The sequence below is a fragment of the Drosophila santomea genome, chromosome 2R (assembly GCF_016746245.2).
Source record: "Drosophila santomea strain STO CAGO 1482 chromosome 2R, Prin_Dsan_1.1, whole genome shotgun sequence".
In the NCBI taxonomy this organism is placed as follows: Eukaryota; Metazoa; Arthropoda; class Insecta; order Diptera; family Drosophilidae; genus Drosophila; species Drosophila santomea.
In genome coordinates, this window is record NC_053017.2 from 22,604,228 (window position 1) to 22,624,735 (window position 20,508).

At 37.0% G+C, this 20,508-nt stretch overlaps 3 protein-coding genes across 5 annotated transcripts; 2 read left to right on the forward strand and 1 right to left on the reverse strand.

Annotated features, from left to right (window-relative positions):
* Positions 1-765: 765 nt before the first annotated feature.
* Positions 766-1,983, forward strand: LOC120445365 (MORN repeat-containing protein 3). The gene is made up of 2 exons (XM_039625738.1): positions 766-1,300; positions 1,360-1,983. Exons 1-2 carry the CDS (start codon positions 823-825, stop codon positions 1,797-1,799), a joined length of 918 nt encoding a protein of 305 aa, XP_039481672.1. The 5' UTR covers positions 766-822; the 3' UTR covers positions 1,800-1,983.
* Positions 1,984-3,254: 1,271 nt separating this feature from the next.
* LOC120445502 (protein takeout) lies at positions 3,255-4,603 on the reverse strand. Of its 2 annotated transcripts, XM_039625950.2 has the most exons (4): positions 4,407-4,603; positions 4,017-4,254; positions 3,823-3,956; positions 3,265-3,766 (listed from the first exon to the last, which is right to left on the reverse strand). In XM_039625950.2, the coding sequence occupies exons 1-4, from the start codon at positions 4,489-4,491 to the stop codon at positions 3,336-3,338; spliced, it is 888 nt and encodes a 295-aa protein (XP_039481884.1). In that variant the 5' UTR covers positions 4,492-4,603; the 3' UTR covers positions 3,265-3,335. The 2 variants fall into 2 exon arrangements, with proteins under 2 accessions (XP_039481885.1, XP_039481884.1); XM_039625951.2 differs by lacking the exon at positions 4,017-4,254 and having other exon boundaries at positions 3,255-3,766; positions 4,407-4,523.
* A 2,493-nt stretch (positions 4,604-7,096) lies between these two features.
* Positions 7,097-8,659, forward strand: LOC120446588. 2 transcript variants are annotated; one of them, XM_039627608.2, is made up of 4 exons: positions 7,097-7,247; positions 7,366-7,546; positions 7,597-7,855; positions 7,904-8,659. In XM_039627608.2, coding segments are annotated over exons 1-4 (798 nt in total). In that variant the 5' UTR covers positions 7,097-7,245; the 3' UTR covers positions 8,260-8,659. The 2 variants fall into 2 exon arrangements, with proteins under 2 accessions (XP_039483542.1, XP_039483544.1); XM_039627610.1 differs by having other exon boundaries at positions 7,597-7,842; positions 7,904-8,035.
* The last annotated feature ends 11,849 nt before the right edge of the window (positions 8,660-20,508 follow it).

Genomic DNA, 20,508 nt, shown 5'->3' on the forward strand with positions numbered 1-20,508 from the left:
CGCCCACTCTAACTTCCACAAACTGTCAGTGTTGAAGACTCTCCTTCGCACTCCCACTATCTGAGTAACGGGTATCAGATAGTCGGGGAACTCGACTATAGCGTTCTATCTTGTTTTTAATTACCTTTCCGACAACTATATGATATTTATAATTAAATTTAAACCCAAATTATATATTGTTGAAAAGCTGGTGTATACCCCACTTTATGATGAAAAACAACTATGATAAATGTTATCTGATTATTTGGCAGCTTTTATTTTTTTATGTTATAGTATGTATCAAAGAGTTATAAATTATATAAACTAAAAATAATTAATATTTATTTATATTTAACAGATATTGACAATTTAAATGCATCTACAGAAATGTTAAGGCAAGATAAGAAAATCCCGAAAGTTTGATTTTAAAAGCATTTTCTTTATTAATCTATTATCATTTAAACCCTCGGTAAATCGGTTTTTCATTCATCAAAAACTTTAAGTGCCACAAAAAAAGAAATCTATTCAATATCCACAACTCATACACAACCATTTACCTTTTCGCTTTCCAATCCTAATAATATGATTACGGCTTATTCACACGCAAATCGTTAACATAAACTTTCCCCGAAATTTATGGTAAAGCGATTCTAAAAACCCCGTACCGTTTGGTAGTTTCTGCTCATATGTTGAGTTGCTCAAGGGTCGAGTTATTGAAAAATATAAATCAAAGTATTTACATTTCCTTCTGTATCAATTTAATAAATTTTCTATTGTCATGCATATCCTAGCTCTCACATTAGCATATCTTAAAGTGTCCAAGTCAAATTTTTTTTTGACAGTATGAGTACCTGCCTGGAACGATTTTTTTGTCCCAATAAACCTATCTGCAGCTCGGGCAGAAGAGCCACTTTCTATTATCCTGGAGGTGGGACCTACTCTGGATACTGGTTATGCAACAAACACCAGGGCTGGGGTGTCAAAAAGACGGCAAAACGAACTTGCCAATACTTTTTTGGTAAAAAACATCCTGATGGCCAGCTCATTTATGAAGGGGACTGGGTGATGAACAAACGACAAGGAATTGGATCAATGCTACGAAAACGCGGAACTGAAGTACAACTGATATATTCGGGAAGATGGTACGATGACATGAAATGTGGAGAAGGTAAACAATTCTATTCCGACGGATCCGTATACTTTGGAAAATGGATAAGAAATCGACGGCACGGTTTGGGCATCCAGTGGTACAACAATGGGAATATCTATGCGGGCGAATGGGAGACAGATTTCCGGCACGGACTTGGGGTCATGTTTTACGGTTCGAAAATAATAATAGTTTTAATGGTTCTTCCGAATTAACATTTTAATATAAACTAGCCAATGGAAATCGGTACGAAGGACACTTTGCACGTGGATACAAAAATGGCGAGGGTGTTTTCTACCATATGCATACAGGACAAATTCAGAAGGGGATGTGGGAAAATGATAATTTAAAGACGTCGGTGATACAGGATGAACAAAAAATCCGCTGTAATACTGCAATAACGTCATATCCGATTCCGCGAAACTATCTTAAGTACCCTAACGAAATAATGCGAGAACTTTTTCAAAGGTACAAAGCTTTCAGCAATAAGCCCCATCGTAGATTCAATGACAGGCTCAGTCTTGCCTTCATTCACCATCACCGACAGTATGCCTCTTGCGAAGAACGTTTCGCTTCACCAACAATTGTAAACCTATACCCCAAAGCTGAGTTTGGATGCAATTGCGACTGCGAAACTGTGGCCAGAAACGAAGCCAACTTTAGTCAGATATAGCATACTATACTTTACCCTATACGTTTCAAAGTTGATTTTACAAAAATGGCAGCCTAAATATTAATGACAAAATTGTATGTCATAGCAATGTTTAATATTGTTATATTTGCAGTGAAATAATGTATAACATGTCAGTAAGGTCTTTCTATAAATTGTCAGTCAAATATAGCATTCTGACCCAAAACTTTTCAAAGATGATTTTCAAAATTTGGGAACTAAAAAAAACAAAAAAAAAATATTGTATTTTGTAATGTTTTATACCGGTATATTTGCAGTGCAATTATGTATAACAAAGCAGTAAGCTCTTTATATAAATTGCTTATTTATTTTTAAAATGTTATTTACAAGCTTTATATAAATTAGCTTTTTTCCCTTCCTTTCACGAAATTGTAACTTAGGCCGACCAAGCTAGGATATCTCTAATGGTAGCAAAAATACCTGTGTATCCCATAACCCCCATTCATTCAAACAAAACAGTCTTGCCACGCCCAAAATGAACCACCCTCCATCTTACAATCCCCAAAAAAGACACCCACGTTTTCTACTTAATGATAAAAGAAAGGACATTAGCGGGCCTCGGAGCATCTCAACGTTTTGAGCGGCTTTCAAGTGAAAAGCAAAGAATTAAAAAAAAAATTAGCAAAAAAGGTCGAAAAAAGAAGCGGAAAAAAAAGCAACAACAAATGAATACTCGTACAATGAAAGAAAAGAAAAAGATTTCAAACCACCTCCCAGCGCACACTCTACATAACGCTCCTCCTGCAAGCTCTCCATTTATCAAGTTCCTTTTATTTTGGTGCGCGGGCGTAGTTAAAAATTAATAAATGAAATTAATGCCGACGACACTTTGCAAGGCATTGGTCAGTACGGAAGTGGAAGATGTTGCCAAGGTTTTACTTTGGCTTCCCTCTGTTTACATCAAAAACATTTTCATTTGAAATATTAAGCACCTAAAAGTCGATAATGCTTTTTTTGGCCAGTGACAGCTGCGTCGCATGAATTTAATTATAGCCAGCTGAATATCACCAGGGCAGCAACACTTTTTGGCAACCCAAGTCCATCCAACGCAATTAACTGCCCTCCTCCCTGAAATGAAAGTAAAAACTTTTGAAGAAAAAAATCTCTGTAAATTCATCTATGTCGTGGCCGGTGATTAATCAAAAGCAAGAGAGGGCCAACAAATAGTCCCGCGCACAATGCTCAAGGTGTATTGCTCGGATAGAGTGTATATGTGCCCCCTCTAAGCTGTCCCCATGGTGCAGTTAGATGTGACTTTACATTTTAAAGAGTACAAGCCTAATATTAAAATCCAAAAACAGACTTCGAAGAGGTTTTAAAAGTTATTCATAGCCTTGATCATAATTTTTATATAATTTCACAATGTAATATAAAACACAAAAATTTCCATTTAACAAAGAAATAGTTTATACAATTTTAAATGGGCAATACATTATATTATCAAAAATTTCCCAAAAAGAGTGTAGGTTATCATCAATAATATTGGCCCACAAATGAATTATTTAATTAAAATCAGTTTTAAAAGGACACTTTATTTAAAATACTTCCATCGGGATTTCCAACTTCAAAGGGGGGCTCAAATATATCTGGACCGAGAACCGATGATGGTAATCTAGGCGGTTGTGTTATCGGATTGATGAACGTCTTTCCAGGGGGAAACATCTCATCAAATGTAGCGCTGGCAATGATTTCATTCGCCACATCTAAAAATTTTTTCGAAAGTCCTTGCTCTAAGCCAGGCACAATCTCTTTCAGATATAATTCTTGATTGTTATTAATAAGTTTATTTCCTACGTCCCCCAAAATTCGATCGCCGCTGAATAGGTTTGCAAAGTTTAATTTAAAATCCTCAAAATCAATGCGCATGGTCATCTTGGTGAACTTCACATATTCTTTGCCATTTCGCAGATAGCGAGAGCCACGAATTTTAACGAATGCTCTTGCGTTTTCTAATATAAAGCAAATGAGTTGTTTTTTAGTTTTTATGTTCAAAGTTAAAACCTACCGCAATATCCCTGCATATTTCCCTTTCCTTTTATGTCTAGAAGTAGCCAATTAAGGTGCAGCGAGTACTTCCCTCTAAAGTCAATGCGCGGGAGTGTAATCCAGAGATCGTACGATGTGTCTAACGGTTTGGCACTTCATGCAAAAAATTAATATCTTAGAATAAACATTTTCATAATGCTAATACTTAAGTACATAAGACGGTCAATGACAAAGTTACTTCCTCCATTGGCTTCAAGGTCCGTGAAAACAGCTTGAAACTGACTACTTAGTCCTAGTTCAATATTATCTAGGGACAACGGTTCTAATGGGGGTGTTGTAAAGCCATCCCCCAGGTTTCCGTGCACTAGTAATGGCCTTATTTGGTACACAGCGTTAATGATACAGCGCTCCAGAAGAGGTTCGTTGCGGGGGCATGGTTTAATTGTGGATGCTAACAGAAAAGCGAAAATAAGAACTTACAATTTGACGTGAAACCCAATTAGAAACGTTATTATTTATTTTATTCAAGGCCATTCACACATCAACAGAAATTGAAATGCGTAACAAGATAATCCCTTGAAATCGATGCAATTGGATACTTACGCAAGTTTGCAAAAATTACAGTATACTGCAACGCCAGGCACACCAGCAATAACACGGAGCCCTCAAAACACCTATAGTAAATCATCTGTAAAGCGGTTTTTTCACAATGGCTTTACGATATGTCCGTTTGTGATTTGAATGAACTGTAGTTGTTGCAGCCAAGCGGTCTACTAACGATTCAACAGGCAGTAGATCGTGTTTTTGATTGAATTAAGCGTGCTTAGCTAAGTCTCTCCCTCCCGCGACATTTTCATAGCATTAAACGAGTAGCTCACACTTACAAACGCACAAGGCAACGATTACGTACTTGCCCGCTGACGCCACTCAGGGGCACGTGAGTTGTCGCCTTGCATGTAAAGTTAAATTTATGTGGTTTAAAGTGAATTAAAACAATGCCGAATTCATGGCCCTAATATTGAATAACAAATGCAAGTAAATCAGCTACGAAAATTTAAATAATAAATTTATCGTCATCCTCCAAGGGCCAGCCTCAGCGCTACAGTTATAATGTATGCGCAAGGATGAAACAAAACTAGATTGGGGATAACATCAACACCAATCAGGAAAAACAAAAATGTTTATTTTTTTGTAATGCAAATTTGAAATTTATAAACGAAGTAAGCAAGGAAAACATATAATAAACCATAGACTAGTCACCATGCTACCACCAATTGTTATATAAAAATTGCTTTCTAAGAATGTACTTATGTTTAGTGCAGCTTGATTTATTGAAGCAAAATTAACCATCGCAATGGTAAGCCACCAAAAGTAACCATTAAAACTTTATTTAATAGGGAAAAGGGACAACACGGCAGCTTGTTAAAAAAGGTTGCTGATCATAGAACCAACGAAATGTTTCAAAGGTAAGACGAATATCCACAGACAATGTTAATTCAAGCACAACCAACTCCCAGGATTTATCTCCATTTTTTTTTTTTTTATCGTTTGGCAGAAAGTAGAAACACATCAAATTTGTAACAAATTACCTTTGATGCGTGTAATAAAAAGCCAGAACAGCTGTCGAAATGAAAGTTCTCTCTTCCATCGATAGGCTTTCACACCGCATTTTGGCCTAATTAAGTTTTCAAGTGCAATAAAATGATGGCCGGACTGTGCAACTCAAAATTTCGAAGGTACGGGAAGAAAACCAACGGGGAGGAAAACGCCCTATTACGTGCGGACATCAAATTTGTGCTCAAGTACATAAAACACAACTTAAAAACTTAAATGGATTTACCACAACATGACGAGAATCAGAAATGTAGATAATGATGATGAACATACACGGGGACGTGTACCGAGTTTGCTAACATACCCATACATTTCTAAGGTAGTATTTTAACGTAAGACCTATATATTTGCAAAAAAAAATTTTAACATGTTTTATGATGATAAAATTGATAGATATGTAAGCAATTATTGTAAGAACAACAGAAGATTACGTTATTGTCAAGTATGTCGGCAATTAGATAACCATTGCTCATAACATGTGCGAGAAAAAAATATATAATATATATAGAAGCAGCAATGCTTCCGTATTCGAAATTGCACACGATTACCTTCTAACGACGGAAAACATTTTTTTATTACTTTTTTAACTCCAATTTAAAACAACGCTATTGTCGAGTTCTTGAACCATAAGATAGCCGTTAGTCAGGTAATGGGGGTGCGAAAAATAAATTTTAACATTTTTCTAGAAAAACGATAAAAATTGAAAAAAAAAATAATAAAAAGAAAAACAAACAATAATAAAATGAAAAAAACTCAAAAGTGAGGGCCTGAAATTTTAGGGAGATTTGTGGGCGTTAGAGTGGGTGTAGCAACATTTGGAAACAAACATGCGGTGGGCCTGTCTCCGCAATCTGCATCCTTAATTGTAACAAGCTTTCATAGTTCCTGGAATCGAGACGATCAAACGGACAGGCAGACGGACATGGTCAGATAGACTTTGATATTGATCCTAATGAAGAAAATATATATTTTATATGGTCGGAAACACTTTCTTCTCCCTGTTACATACTTTTCAACGATACTCTTTTACTCTACAAGTGATTAAATATAGCCGGAGCGCAAGTTTGTTTATTTATTTCACACCCACAAACTGCCCAAAACTGCCAACCCCACACTTTTAAAATATGTTTTGATATTTTTAATTAGTCTTCTAAATTTCTACCGATTTGCCCAAAAACTTTTTGCTACGCCGATAAACGGCACAAAACTGACACGCCCACAAAACGCCAAAAACTGTCACGCCCATACTTTTAAAAAATGTTTTGATAAATTTTAATTATTTTATTTTCCAAAAAAAACGTTTGCCACTCCCACTCTAAAACGCCCACAAATCACCCAACTGACGCCAACACTTTTAACAAATTTTGTAATTTTTGTATTTTATTTTTTTTATAATATCTACCACTTTTTCAGAAAATATTAAAATTTCTAGTTCGCTCTTCCCCTAGCTGAGTAACGGGGTATCTGTTAGTCGAAAAACTTGACTATTGCATTTTCTCTTTTTTAAAAGTTATATGGTTTGGGCTTCCAGCCTTGACGTACGCCACCTTTCTTCTAACAAATTTTCAGAAAATCATTATTTAGTAGAACATTCTACATGGTTTGAGTCTCCGAAACCATTGTTAAGGGTTCAAGTCCGTGCAATAATTATATTTCAGTATCTTAAACAAATTTTTAGTGGTATTTTTGAATTGTCAAAGGTAAAGCCACACAAGTTGCAAATGACAACAAAAAATAGGGAATATAGGAAAAAATAAAATATAAGAAGAATATAGTTTTTATCGTCTATAAAAGACAATATTTGTCTTGCAATTAAATCCCCATCGTAATGTAAGTAAGCAGAAATCAAAGGAATATGCTGTGTTGAAATTTGTATTCATAAGAATTCCAGGAGGAAAATTTCGGAGACGGCAGTAATAATTATTTTGGGTTTTTTGGATTGTTTCAGGGGTAAGCACAGAACAGCGCAACAGGATGCAATCTTCGTAGCATTCATGGAACGGCATCCAATCATCTCGAAAAATTATCTTAAAGGCGACAAGCAAGTTGCGGAGGCAGCGTGGAAGAGATTGTCAAATGAGCTAAATAGTGTTGGACCCCCTGTCAAGGAAGCCAGCGAATGGAAACGGGTAAATACAACTAAATTAAACTAGCTACCATTTTAGACAATTTTTTTCAGGTTTGGAAAGACTGGAAAAGTTGTATTCGAAAAAAAATTACTAATAATCGGCTAGAGGACCCTAAGGCTACTGGCAAAGGATCGCTATACCAAGATACTCTCACTCCCCTGGAGGATGCAGTTGCTGTAATCTGCGACTTATACGATATGGCAGACACCATCGCCGAAGCCTGCCCCAGGGCTCAAACTGAAATAAGCCACGGAGTTTCTCTAAAATGCATAAAAACCGACCAAGACGATTCCACGGTGACAGATAATCGTAAGCAAGCGTTTAAGTAAAGCTTATTTTACCACTATTATTTTTCAGACGAGTATGAGGATGAAGATTGCTCCATCAATATTAGACGTACAGGTGTTCAATTAGAGCATAGCTTTAGCGCTAACACATCACAGACTACTCCTAAAAAAAGAAAGCGTATTAAAGAAAATGCTTCAGAAATGGAACAAGAACGTTCTGTTCCGGTTCTTTTGGATATAGCAAGAGAGCTTAGTGATTTAAATAGACGATCCCGTTTAAACGCCCAGCGAACTAAAGCTAACACCGAGGCATTATTAGCACTGGGTACGCAGATAGCGGATTTAATGCAGCAGCAGTTAAAGGAACGTAAGCGACTTAACGCCATAATGGAGAAATTTGTAATGAAAATGGAATCCACCGACTAGAGCCAACATACAGATTGAAGATGATCGATTAAAAATAATTTAAAAATCCGTTATTTCAATTCGGTATTATCTAATTATCTTTGGTAATATAAAAATAAATAAAAAACTATTAAATAATATCTACTCTAGCAAGGGATAATTGTATTTATATTCGTAAACTAAATTATCAGAATTAAAATCAACCCATGAAGCGCCCGCATTTGGCTTGCACCGCGGTTTTAAAGTTATAGAATTAAACCAACTTATTAAATAAGAATTTTCCTGTTTAGCCCCAAAGTCAAGACTCGGATTCAACAAAATGTAAAATTCATTAAAGTAATTTAACAATATCGAAAAAGTAAAATATTGTTTTCGGTATACCGGTAGTAATTGGCAAAACAAATAAAAAAAACGGACAAAAATTAAAAAATAAAGTGTGTGTGTACAATAAATAAAATAAATAATAATCCGAACATTATTAAAATGTGTGGGCGTGGCAGTGTTGGGTGTCGCCTAGATTTTGTTGGCATATCGATAGAAATTTGCAAGACAATAATACGAAACTTATAATACTACGAAAGTCGAGTTGACTAAAGTTCTGATAGAAAAACAAAACCATATTTGGCCAGAAATCATCCAAAATTTGTTTTTTTCGAATCCCACTTGCTTTATAGCCTTTATAATACACAAGGGCTTAGACGCAAAAGGAAATATTTTTTATATAAAAATATCTAATAGAAACTTTTTTTTTGAATGTAAAACAAAAATATTACTGCCTACATATGCCAAAGTTCCCACTGTACGTTTAATTTGATTATTTTTGTGATATCTAAGTTTCTTTAATAAATGTCGTTTAAACATTTTTGTTCAATTTGTTTTAAAAATTTCATTAAAAAAAACATATAGATATTTGTACATAATTTAGTGGTAAATCTTCAAAAAACTTGATATCGGAAAATGATTAAGATTAAAAGGCTTTCTTTGTTTTTGTTTAATAACATTGTCATCAATTAAAGTGCAGGAAAGATTTCCAGATAGATAACGGATACAACAAAAGGAAACAATTAAAAATTATAGGACTTTCACTTACCTTTGTTTAATGATTAAATAACATTCCTATATTTATTTTCACCAAAATATATACAAAACGATCGTCCGTTACATGTTTTCAATGCTTTTACACTGAAAGAACCGAGAACTGAACGCACAAACTATAACTCCAGCCAGGAATCAAAGAACTTTAAAACACAGTTCATCAAGATTAGGTATTCATTACCAAAAAAAATTCTCACACGACGCGTGCATATCTCGCGCTTGCACTTTTTTCCCGAAACGAACTGAGAGCTGACCGCGCACACACCTCCGCTCCACTTAAGAAGCAAAAAACAACTGAAGCAGATCATCTAGATTAAGTTCTACATCACAAGGAGACGACAACGATCACTGTCAGGCATCTCTCTATTTCTCTCTCTCCGCAGCGAATTTTCTACTCTTTCAATGAATACCACACTTACGGGAGGTACCCAAAAGCACACGCAAATACAAAAACAGTTTTAGATGGAAAAAATGAAGTAGCACAAATATAAGCGCAACCAGACATAACAGGACTTTTAGGCATCCAAAAAAAAATGGCAATTGTATTAGCAAGCTATCGGTAAAGTCAATAAAGTTTTGGTTGCCAATCTCAACGAAAAAAAAGAGAATGAAAACAAAACGCAAAAACGTTTTTGTAAAAGGCATTGTCAATGCGCTGAGCAGCACATGTACATATGTATATGGCGATTGCTTTTTCTATAGAAAGAGAAGTTGCAAAAACAAAATTAGCTGAAAGAGCAATGGCGTGGGTATGTTTGATTTACAGTAGGTTATTACTTGGTTTTCTTCGTCACATTTTTTTGCACGTTCGCTGAGAGCTTGCAACGGCTTTATTGAATTATAGTGCTAATACTATTCGTTATTCGGTTCGTATTTTGCAATCAGCATTTTCAGTGCAAAACTTTGAAATTGAAAAAATAGGGTGCAACATCATAGATGCCCAACTTAAAAATATATGCGCCACCAAATTTACATGTATATACATATGCATGCGCGCCTATAACAAAAAAAAATCGCCTTATGCATGTGTTGCCCAGCGCATTGACAATGCCTTTTGCAAACATATTTTTGCGTTTTGTTTTCATTCTCTATTTTTCCTTTGAAATTAGCAACAACTTCATTGACGCTAATAATACCAATGGAATTTGTTCTTAAATGCTCGAAAGGTCTGCTATGTCTGGTAGCGCTTATATTTGGGAAACTTTACTTTCATTACAAAAACAGGACTTTTAGGCATCCAAAAAAAATTGCAATTGTATTAGCCAACTATCGGTAAAGTCAATAAAGTTTTAGTTGCCAATCTAAACGAAAAAAAAAGAGAATGAAAACAAAACGCAAAAACCTTTTTGTAAAAGGCATTGTCAATGCGCTGAGCAGCACATGTACATATATGGCGATTGCTTTTTCTATAGAAAGAGAAGTTGCAAAAACAAAATTAGCTGAAAGAGCAATGGCGTGGATATGTTTGATTTACAGTAGGTTATTACTTGGTTTTCTTCGTCACATTTTTTTGCACGTTCGCAGAGAGCGTGCAACGGCTTTATTGAATTACAGTGCTAAAACTATTCGCTATTCGGTTCGTATTTTGCAATCAGCATTTTAAGTGCAAAACTTTGAAATTGAACAAATAGGGTGCAACATCATAGATGCCCAATTTAAAAATATATGCGCCACCAAATTTACATGTATATACATATGCATGCGCGCCTATAACAAACAAAAATCGCCGTATGCATGTGTTGCCCAGCGCATTGACAATGCCTTTTGCAAACATATTTTTGCGTTTTGTTTTCATTTTCTATTTTTCCTTTGAGATTAGCAACAACTTCATTAACGCTAATACCAATGGAATTTGTTCTTAAATGCTCGAAAGGTCTGCTATGTCTGGAAGCGCTTATATTTGGAAAACTTTATTTTCATTACAAAAACAAAAAACAACTTAAAATTTTGGTAGCTTTAATAACTTGTTCTTGAACAAATATTAATATCTATACATATATTTATATATAACATATATCTAGTTAATAAGAAAATAATACTATGAAAATATTATTTTTTATCATTTTGTTTATTTTTTTTTTTTAATCTGATACCAGTAGGAAAAAGCTACAATAAATGTAAAAATATTTTATTATTATTATCATGCGATATCTTCAATTGTTTTAATTTTTCCAGTATATAAAATTAAAGAAACGGTAGCGTGTATGTACGTATTTGCGTGTTTGCTGATTTGCTCTGCCATAAACAGCTTTTGGGTACATGCTGGTTGTGGTGTGGTGGTTATTGGAAGAGTGGAAAATTCGCAAAGAGAGAGAGGAAGATACGACGTTGCAAGTGGCAGAGATCGTTGTCGCCTTCTTGTGACGTGAAACTTAATCTAGGTGATCTGTTTTCAGTTGTTTTTCGGCTCTTGACTGGACTGGTGGTGCGCGCGCCAGCTTTCAGTTATTTTCAAAGACAAAAGTGTAAGCGCGAGATATGTGCAACCAAATAACACGACGCTAACAATTTTTTGGAAATGAATACTTAATTTTGATAAACTGTTTTCTGAAGTTATTCGATTCCTGGCTGGAGTTTAAGTGTGTGCGTTCGGTTCTCTGTAGTTTCGTGGTAAAAGTATTGCAAACATGTAACGACACAGTTTTATATTTATTTTTGGGACAATAAATGTTGGAATGTTATTTAATCATTAAACAAAGGTAAGTGCAATTAGTACCTTTTTTTTTACGATTTCTTTGCTGATGGCCTAGCCAGCTTTTTTCAATTTAAAATCATTGGACAGCGATTGACCACTATTAGTGACCAATCATTAATCTATCACCCGTTACTTGTATAGTAAAAGAGTATGCTTGTTTTATTAAAGAGTATGTAAGAGGTAGAAGAAAGCGTTTCCGAAACTTTAAGGTATATTATTGATCGGAATATGTAGCCGTCACTAGGGTTTTGGAAAGAACAATATTTAGCCCACTTCTCTCGCATACGCGAGCATTTTCGGTCCCAATAATATAGAAGAACAGGGGAGACAATTTAACTATCGCTTCCTCTTTCGTGTACTGTCATTATTGTGTGCGGTAATATAAAAGAAATAATAAGAGGAAGTTATTATGTATTCAAGACTCGTTTTGCGCCGTTGCGCAGAGTTCTCTGCTGCCGTCGACAACGCGGCTGCATTTGCTGTCGCTATTTGTTTTCAGCTTTTCAACTTAATGGCCATTTGTGTTTTATTTGGGAAAACTATCTTTCTTGTGATTGTATACAACAATAAATAAAATGTAAAACTGGTTTAACATTGAACTAAATTGTAAATAATTTCTTAAAACATGAAAGACCCATTATCATGTTTTCATTCAAAAAAATGTATAATAATAAATTTAATTATTATTTTTAAAACAAAAGCTCATTTTTAAAAATTTGAACATGCTCTAGATAAAATAAAAAAACAAAGACTAATTTGATGTAAAGCAATATGTTTACTTTTTAACCTTAATAAAAAAAAGTATAATTTTTTAATTTATACTATTTTGTTTAAATATATTACAAAATATACTGCAATTATGTTCATGTCCTGTTTGAATTTTCTGCGGAAACATGCATTTTCTGGGCAGAAAAGAAAAATAAAGTGCAACACAACTCGCACTTGTTTGGTATGCAAAGTTAAATAAATTAATTTTCCCACCTAATTTTATTTAATGATGTAAAGCGCTAAAAAAACAACGCATCTTGGCTATAAATTTATAGATAAACTACAGTTAAAAACCGCTAAATCATAATTGTTTTAGCAAAAAAAATGTAGCAATCAGATTGCATTTAAAAATTAAGTCATTTAAATTGTGCGTATATGCTGCAAACCAACAAATACAAGAATGGGTCTAAATGTTAGAACATCAAAATTATTTAAAGTGTTTTTAGAAATAATTACTGTTGGTTATCACCTGCGGAAAATAATAAGTTTTCTTACTTTGCAAACTATTTTAACTACAATTAAATGCAGTCCAAACTTGTATTTACACACGTATTTAATTTGCAGGGAAATGATGTCTGCTTGCATCTACAAAAATAAATGTTTTCTATAGGTAAGTACATAAACGTTCACCTTTAAAAAATTAGAACAAAAAAATGCAAGTAATTTTTTAAAACGTATAATCAATTGGCAGTGTTCTCTGCTTTGACTATACTAAAACGAAATTACAGAACAAAAAGCTTGTTTACCATAAACAAATTGTTGACAAATATTTGATGTTTATGGTTCGAAAACTGAAAATTAAACCCTTAAAAATAATTCCTAATTAATTCGCATTAAACAACAAAAACGTTAGATTTTTTAAATTGTACAAAAACTGACACAAATACAGTGAACGTCTACTTAGCCATTTTTGGTTGCAAAAATCTGGGAGATGGAAATTAGTGTAAATATTAATATATCTATAGTTCTTTTATCCGTCGCTATTTTGAGATCCAGAGAAAATCAATGTTCAGGCCACTTCTTGCTCTCTTGTTCCCAGAAATATGTAGTCCAAAATGAGAGTCAAATTATATATATATAAATCTCTATTTGCCGTTTAACACCATTTTGCGTTTGCTGTAATGAAAGAGACCCCATGAGAAGGTATCTTAATATATTTAGGCTCTTTTTACGCGACCATTTTGTGCTCTAACTTTAGACGCTCCGCTGCGTTCGGACGAGCTGTAGGTAGGAGTGGCCTAGCTTTTGCTCTCACACACAGTTACAAAATGGCGGCGGGTAAATGAGATGCATATATCTACGAATTGCCTTTTATATTGCCATCGAAAATGGCCGTCTCAGAAGGAGTAGGAGTGTTCAAAAGTTATGTTCATATTACCGTAAACCAAAATAGCTGCGAAAATGGGAGTTGGATATACATATATGTAAATGGCATATTTTATTATTGCAACCGAATATAATCCGAAAAAAGAGTGTACCAGTTGCTTGTAATTTGTACCCGTTTATTTTATTATTGAAACAAGATAAGCTTTATAATAATTTAAATGGAGCTTTTTTTAATGTGGTGCCGAATTGCACACACTCATTTTCTTAATAATGCGTTGTTTTTTAATTGTGTCTATTTTGCAGAGTTTAACGGAAATAATTTATTTTATTGATTATCATTAAAAAAAATTTATTTAAATTGCCGTTAAACACACTTCTTTAAATTAACATTTACTTGGTGGAGTATTTGGGTGCCTCTAATTAATATGTTTATAGTGACGACCCTGCTAGCTTTTTTTAATATACTTTTTATGCAGTTGTGTACAATAGCACCACTGTGTATGTTTACTTCGCTTATTTTCTAGCTACATTTGTAATGTAATATGTATAAATTGACGTCACAGCTCATGTATATTTGACATGCGTTGTGTAAAATTGTTTACTTTATACATGTCAAAAGTACATACTGGCGCCACTGTGTATGTAAACTTGGCCTGCTTTATATCTACATGATTAATGTAAAATGCATACATTGTTGGTACGAATGTTCTACATTTGACATGCATTGTGTAGAATGGTTTACTTTACGTGTATAATATATATAGTTGCGCCACAAAATAAATATACTTGACATATTTTAACGGCCTCACTTTCTATGTAAAATTTAAATAGTGGCGCCATTGAATATATATACTTGACGTAATTTAACGGCCTCAATTTAAATGTAAAATGTACATACTAGCGCCACAGTGCCTTTGTGTTTGACTTTTTCGTATACTTATACTTGTATAAGCCATTGTATAAAATGTGCCACTGTACTTTTTACACTAGTTGTGCGTAGTGGCGCCACTGTGCCTTTATATTTGACGTTTGTGTATATTTATACTTGTATAAGCCGTTGTGAAGGTGCGCCACTGTACTTGTTATACCAATTGTGCGTGGTGGCGCCATTTAACTTTTAAAAACTGTGCAAGGTGGCAACACTGCGCTTTTAATGAATTGTGTACACTGGCAACTCTGCACTTCTAAAAAATATGCTTCTATTGGCACCACTTGTATAAGCTGTTCTGTATAGTAGCGCCAGTGCGGATAGCGGTATTAAACAACACACAACTGCTTTACCAACACACCACACTGCCGCCACTATACTCAACAGCTTTAACAACACTGGCGCCACTACACTCTACTGCGTAGGAAAGAAAGAAAAGGAAAGGAGACGACATATCGGGAAACCGAATTGCTACACAAGAAGCGCAGATTGAGCGACTTTTTGAGATGTTTCTATTGGCACCACTTGTATAAGCTGTTCTGTATAGTAGCGCCAGTGCGGATAGCGGTATTAAACAACACACAACTGCTTTACCAACACACCACACTGCCGCCACTATACTCAACAGCTTTAACAACACTGGCGCCACTACACTCTACTGCGTAGGAAAGAAAGAAAAGGAAAGGAGACGACATATCGGGAAACCGAATTGCTACACAAGAAGCGCAGATTGAGCGACTTTTTGAGATGTTTCTATTGGCACCACTTGTATAAGCTGTTCTGTATAGTAGCGCCAGTGCGGATAGCGGTATTAAACAACACACAACTGCTTTACCAACACACCACACTGCCGCCACTATACTCAACAGCTTTAACAACACTGGCGCCACTACACTCTACTGCGTAGGAAAGAAAGAAAAGGAAAGGAGACGACATATCGGGAAACCGAATTGCTACACAAGAAGCGCAGATTGAGCGACTTTTTGAGATGTTTCTATTGGCACCACTTGTATAAGCTGTTCTGTATAGTAGCGCCAGTGCGGATAGCGGTATTAAACAACACACAACTGCTTTACCAACACACCACACTGCCGCCACTATACTCAACAGCTTTAACAACACTGGCGCCACTACACTCTACTGCGTAGGAAAGAAAGAAAAGGAAAGGAGACGACATATCGGGAAACCGAATTGCTACACAAGAAGCGCAGATTGAGCGACTTTTTGAGATGTTTCTATTGGCACCACTTGTATAAGCTGTTCTGTATAGTAGCGCCAGTGCGGATAGCGGTATTAAACAACACACAACTGCTTTACCAACACACCACACTGCCGCCACTATACTCAACAGCTTTAACAACACTGGCGCCACTACACTCTACTGCGTAGGAAAGAAAGAAAAGGAAAGGAGACGACATATCGGGAAACCGAATTGCTACACAAGAAGCGCAGATTGAGCGACTTTTTGAGATGTTTCTATTGGCACCACTTGTATAAGCTGTTCTGTATAGTAGCGCCAGTGCGGATAGCGGTATTAAACAACACACAACTGCTTTACCAACACACCACACTGCCGCCACTATACTCAACAGCTTTAACAACACTGGCGCCACTACACTCTACTGCGTAGGAAAGAAAGAAAAGGAAAGGAGACGACATATCGGGAAACCGAATTGCTACACAAGAAGCGCAGATTGAGCGACTTTTTGAGATGTTTCTATTGGCACCACTTGTATAAGCTGTTCTGTATAGTAGCGCCAGTGCGGATAGCGGTATTAAACAACACACAACTGCTTTACCAACACACCACACTGCCGCCACTATACTCAACAGCTTTAACAACACTGGCGCCACTACACTCTACTGCGTAGGAAAGAAAGAAAAGGAAAGGAGACGACATATCGGGAAACCGAATTGCTACACAAGAAGCGCAGATTGAGCGACTTTTTGAGATGTTTCTATTGGCACCACTTGTATAAGCTGTTCTGTATAGTAGCGCCAGTGCGGATAGCGGTATTAAACAACACACAACTGCTTTACCAACACACCACACTGCCGCCACTATACTCAACAGCTTTAACAACACTGGCGCCACTACACTCTACTGCGTAGGAAAGAAAGAAAAGGAAAGGAGACGACATATCGGGAAACCGAATTGCTACACAAGAAGCGCAGATTGAGCGACTTTTTGAGATGTTTCTATTGGCACCACTTGTATAAGCTGTTCTGTATAGTAGCGCCAGTGCGGATAGCGGTATTAAACAACACACAACTGCTTTACCAACACACCACACTGCCGCCACTATACTCAACAGCTTTAACAACACTGGCGCCACTACACTCTACTGCGTAGGAAAGAAAGAAAAGGAAAGGAGACGACATATCGGGAAACCGAATTGCTACACAAGAAGCGCAGATTGAGCGACTTTTTGAGATGTTTCTATTGGCACCACTTGTATAAGCTGTTCTGTATAGTAGCGCCAGTGCGGATAGCGGTATTAAACAACACACAACTGCTTTACCAACACACCACACTGCCGCCACTATACTCAACAGCTTTAACAACACTGGCGCCACTACACTCTACTGCGTAGGAAAGAAAGAAAAGGAAAGGAGACGACATATCGGGAAACCGAATTGCTACACAAGAAGCGCAGATTGAGCGACTTTTTGAGATGTTTCTATTGGCACCACTTGTATAAGCTGTTCTGTATAGTAGCGCCAGTGCGGATAGCGGTATTAAACAACACACAACTGCTTTACCAACACACCACACTGCCGCCACTATACTCAACAGCTTTAACAACACTGGCGCCACTACACTCTACTGCGTAGGAAAGAAAGAAAAGGAAAGGAGACGACATATCGGGAAACCGAATTGCTACACAAGAAGCGCAGATTGAGCGACTTTTTGAGATGTTTCTATTGGCACCACTTGTATAAGCTGTTCTGTATAGTAGCGCCAGTGCGGATAGCGGTATTAAACAACACACAACTGCTTTACCAACACACCACACTGCCGCCACTATACTCAACAGCTTTAACAACACTGGCGCCACTACACTCTACTGCGTAGGAAAGAAAGAAAAGGAAAGGAGACGACATATCGGGAAACCGAATTGCTACACAAGAAGCGCAGATTGAGCGACTTTTTGAGATGTTTCTATTGGCACCACTTGTATAAGCTGTTCTGTATAGTAGCGCCAGTGCGGATAGCGGTATTAAACAACACACAACTGCTTTACCAACACACCACACTGCCGCCACTATACTCAACAGCTTTAACAACACTGGCGCCACTACACTCTACTGCGTAGGAAAGAAAGAAAAGGAAAGGAGACGACATATCGGGAAACCGAATTGCTACACAAGAAGCGCAGATTGAGCGACTTTTTGAGATGTTTCTATTGGCACCACTTGTATAAGCTGTTCTGTATAGTAGCGCCAGTGCGGATAGCGGTATTAAACAACACACAACTGCTTTACCAACACACCACACTGCCGCCACTATACTCAACAGCTTTAACAACACTGGCGCCACTACACTCTACTGCGTAGGAAAGAAAGAAAAGGAAAGGAGACGACATATCGGGAAACCGAATTGCTACACAAGAAGCGCAGATTGAGCGACTTTTTGAGATGTTTCTATTGGCACCACTTGTATAAGCTGTTCTGTATAGTAGCGCCAGTGCGGATAGCGGTATTAAACAACACACAACTGCTTTACCAACACACCACACTGCCGCCACTATACTCAACAGCTTTAACAACACTGGCGCCACTACACTCTACTGCGTAGGAAAGAAAGAAAAGGAAAGGAGACGACATATCGGGAAACCGAATTGCTACACAAGAAGCGCAGATTGAGCGACTTTTTGAGATGTTTCTATTGGCACCACTTGTATAAGCTGTTCTGTATAGTAGCGCCAGTGCGGATAGCGGTATTAAACAACACACAACTGCTTTACCAACACACCACACTGCCGCCACTATACTCAACAGCTTTAACAACACTGGCGCCACTACACTCTACTGCGTAGGAAAGAAAGAAAAGGAAAGGAGACGACATATCGGGAAACCGAATTGCTACACAAGAAGCGCAGATTGAGCGACTTTTTGAGATGTTTCTATTGGCACCACTTGTATAAGCTGTTCTGTATAGTAGCGCCAGTGCGGATAGCGGTATTAAACAACACACAACTGCTTTACCAACACACCACACTGCCGCCACTATACTCAACAGCTTTAACAACACTGGCGCCACTACACTCTACTGCGTAGGAAAGAAAGAAAAGGAAAGGAGACGACATATCGGGAAACCGAATTGCTACACAAGAAGCGCAGATTGAGCGACTTTTTGAGATGTTTCTATTGGCACCACTTGTATAAGCTGTTCTGTATAGTAGCGCCAGTGCGGATAGCGGTATTAAACAACACACAACTGCTTTACCAACACACCACACTGCCGCCACTATACTCAACAGCTTTAACAACACTGGCGCCACTACACTCTACTGCGTAGGAAAGAAAGAAAAGGAAAGGAGACGACATATCGGGAAACCGAATTGCTACACAAGAAGCGCAGATTGAGCGACTTTTTGAGATGTTTCTATTGGCACCACTTGTATAAGCTGTTCTGTATAGTAGCGCCAGTGCGGATAGCGGTATTAAACAACACACAACTGCTTTACCAACACACCACACTGCCGCCACTATACTCAACAGCTTTAACAACACTGGCGCCACTACACTCTACTGCGTAGGAAAGAAAGAAAAGGAAAGGAGACGACATATCGGGAAACCGAATTGCTACACAAGAAGCGCAGATTGAGCGACTTTTTGAGATGTTTCTATTGGCACCACTTGTATAAGCTGTTCTGTATAGTAGCGCCAGTGCGGATAGCGGTATTAAACAACACACAACTGCTTTACCAACACACCACACTGCCGCCACTATACTCAACAGCTTTAACAACACTGGCGCCACTACACTCTACTGCGTAGGAAAGAAAGAAAAGGAAAGGAGACGACATATCGGGAAACCGAATTGCTACACAAGAAGCGCAGATTGAGCGACTTTTTGAGATGTTTCTATTGGCACCACTTGTATAAGCTGTTCTGTATAGTAGCGCCAGTGCGGATAGCGGTATTAAACAACACACAACTGCTTTACCAACACACCACACTGCCGCCACTATACTCAACAGCTTTAACAACACTGGCGCCACTACACTCTACTGCGTAGGAAAGAAAGAAAAGGAAAGGAGACGACATATCGGGAAACCGAATTGCTACACAAGAAGCGCAGATTGAGCGACTTTTTGAGATGTTTCTATTGGCACCACTTGTATAAGCTGTTCTGTATAGTAGCGCCAGTGCGGATAGCGGTATTAAACAACACACAACTGCTTTACCAACACACCACACTGCCGCCACTATACTCAACAGCTTTAACAAC

Excerpts from the sequence above, each read along its gene's own strand:
- LOC120445365 (XM_039625738.1), top strand. The coding sequence starts at position 823 with ATGAGTACCTGCCTGGAACGATTTTTTTGTCCCAATAAACCTATCTGC. Across the intron at positions 1,301-1,359 it reads ACTTGGGGTCATGTTTTACG|CCAATGGAAATCGGTACGAA; the intron begins GTTCGAAAATAA and ends AATATAAACTAG.
- LOC120445502 (XM_039625950.2), bottom strand. The coding sequence starts at position 4,491 with ATGATTTACTATAGGTGTTTTGAGGGCTCCGTGTTATTGCTGGTGTGC. Across the intron at positions 3,957-4,016 it reads TTTGTCATTGACCGTCTTAT|TGCCAAACCGTTAGACACAT; the intron begins GTACTTAAGTAT and ends TTTTGCATGAAG. Across the intron at positions 3,767-3,822 it reads AAATATGCAGGGATATTGCG|AAAACGCAAGAGCATTCGTT; the intron begins GTAGGTTTTAAC and ends GCTTTATATTAG.
- LOC120446588 (XM_039627608.2), top strand. Across the intron at positions 7,547-7,596 it reads AAGCCAGCGAATGGAAACGG|GTTTGGAAAGACTGGAAAAG; the intron begins GTAAATACAACT and ends AATTTTTTTCAG. Across the intron at positions 7,856-7,903 it reads TTCCACGGTGACAGATAATC|ACGAGTATGAGGATGAAGAT; the intron begins GTAAGCAAGCGT and ends ATTATTTTTCAG.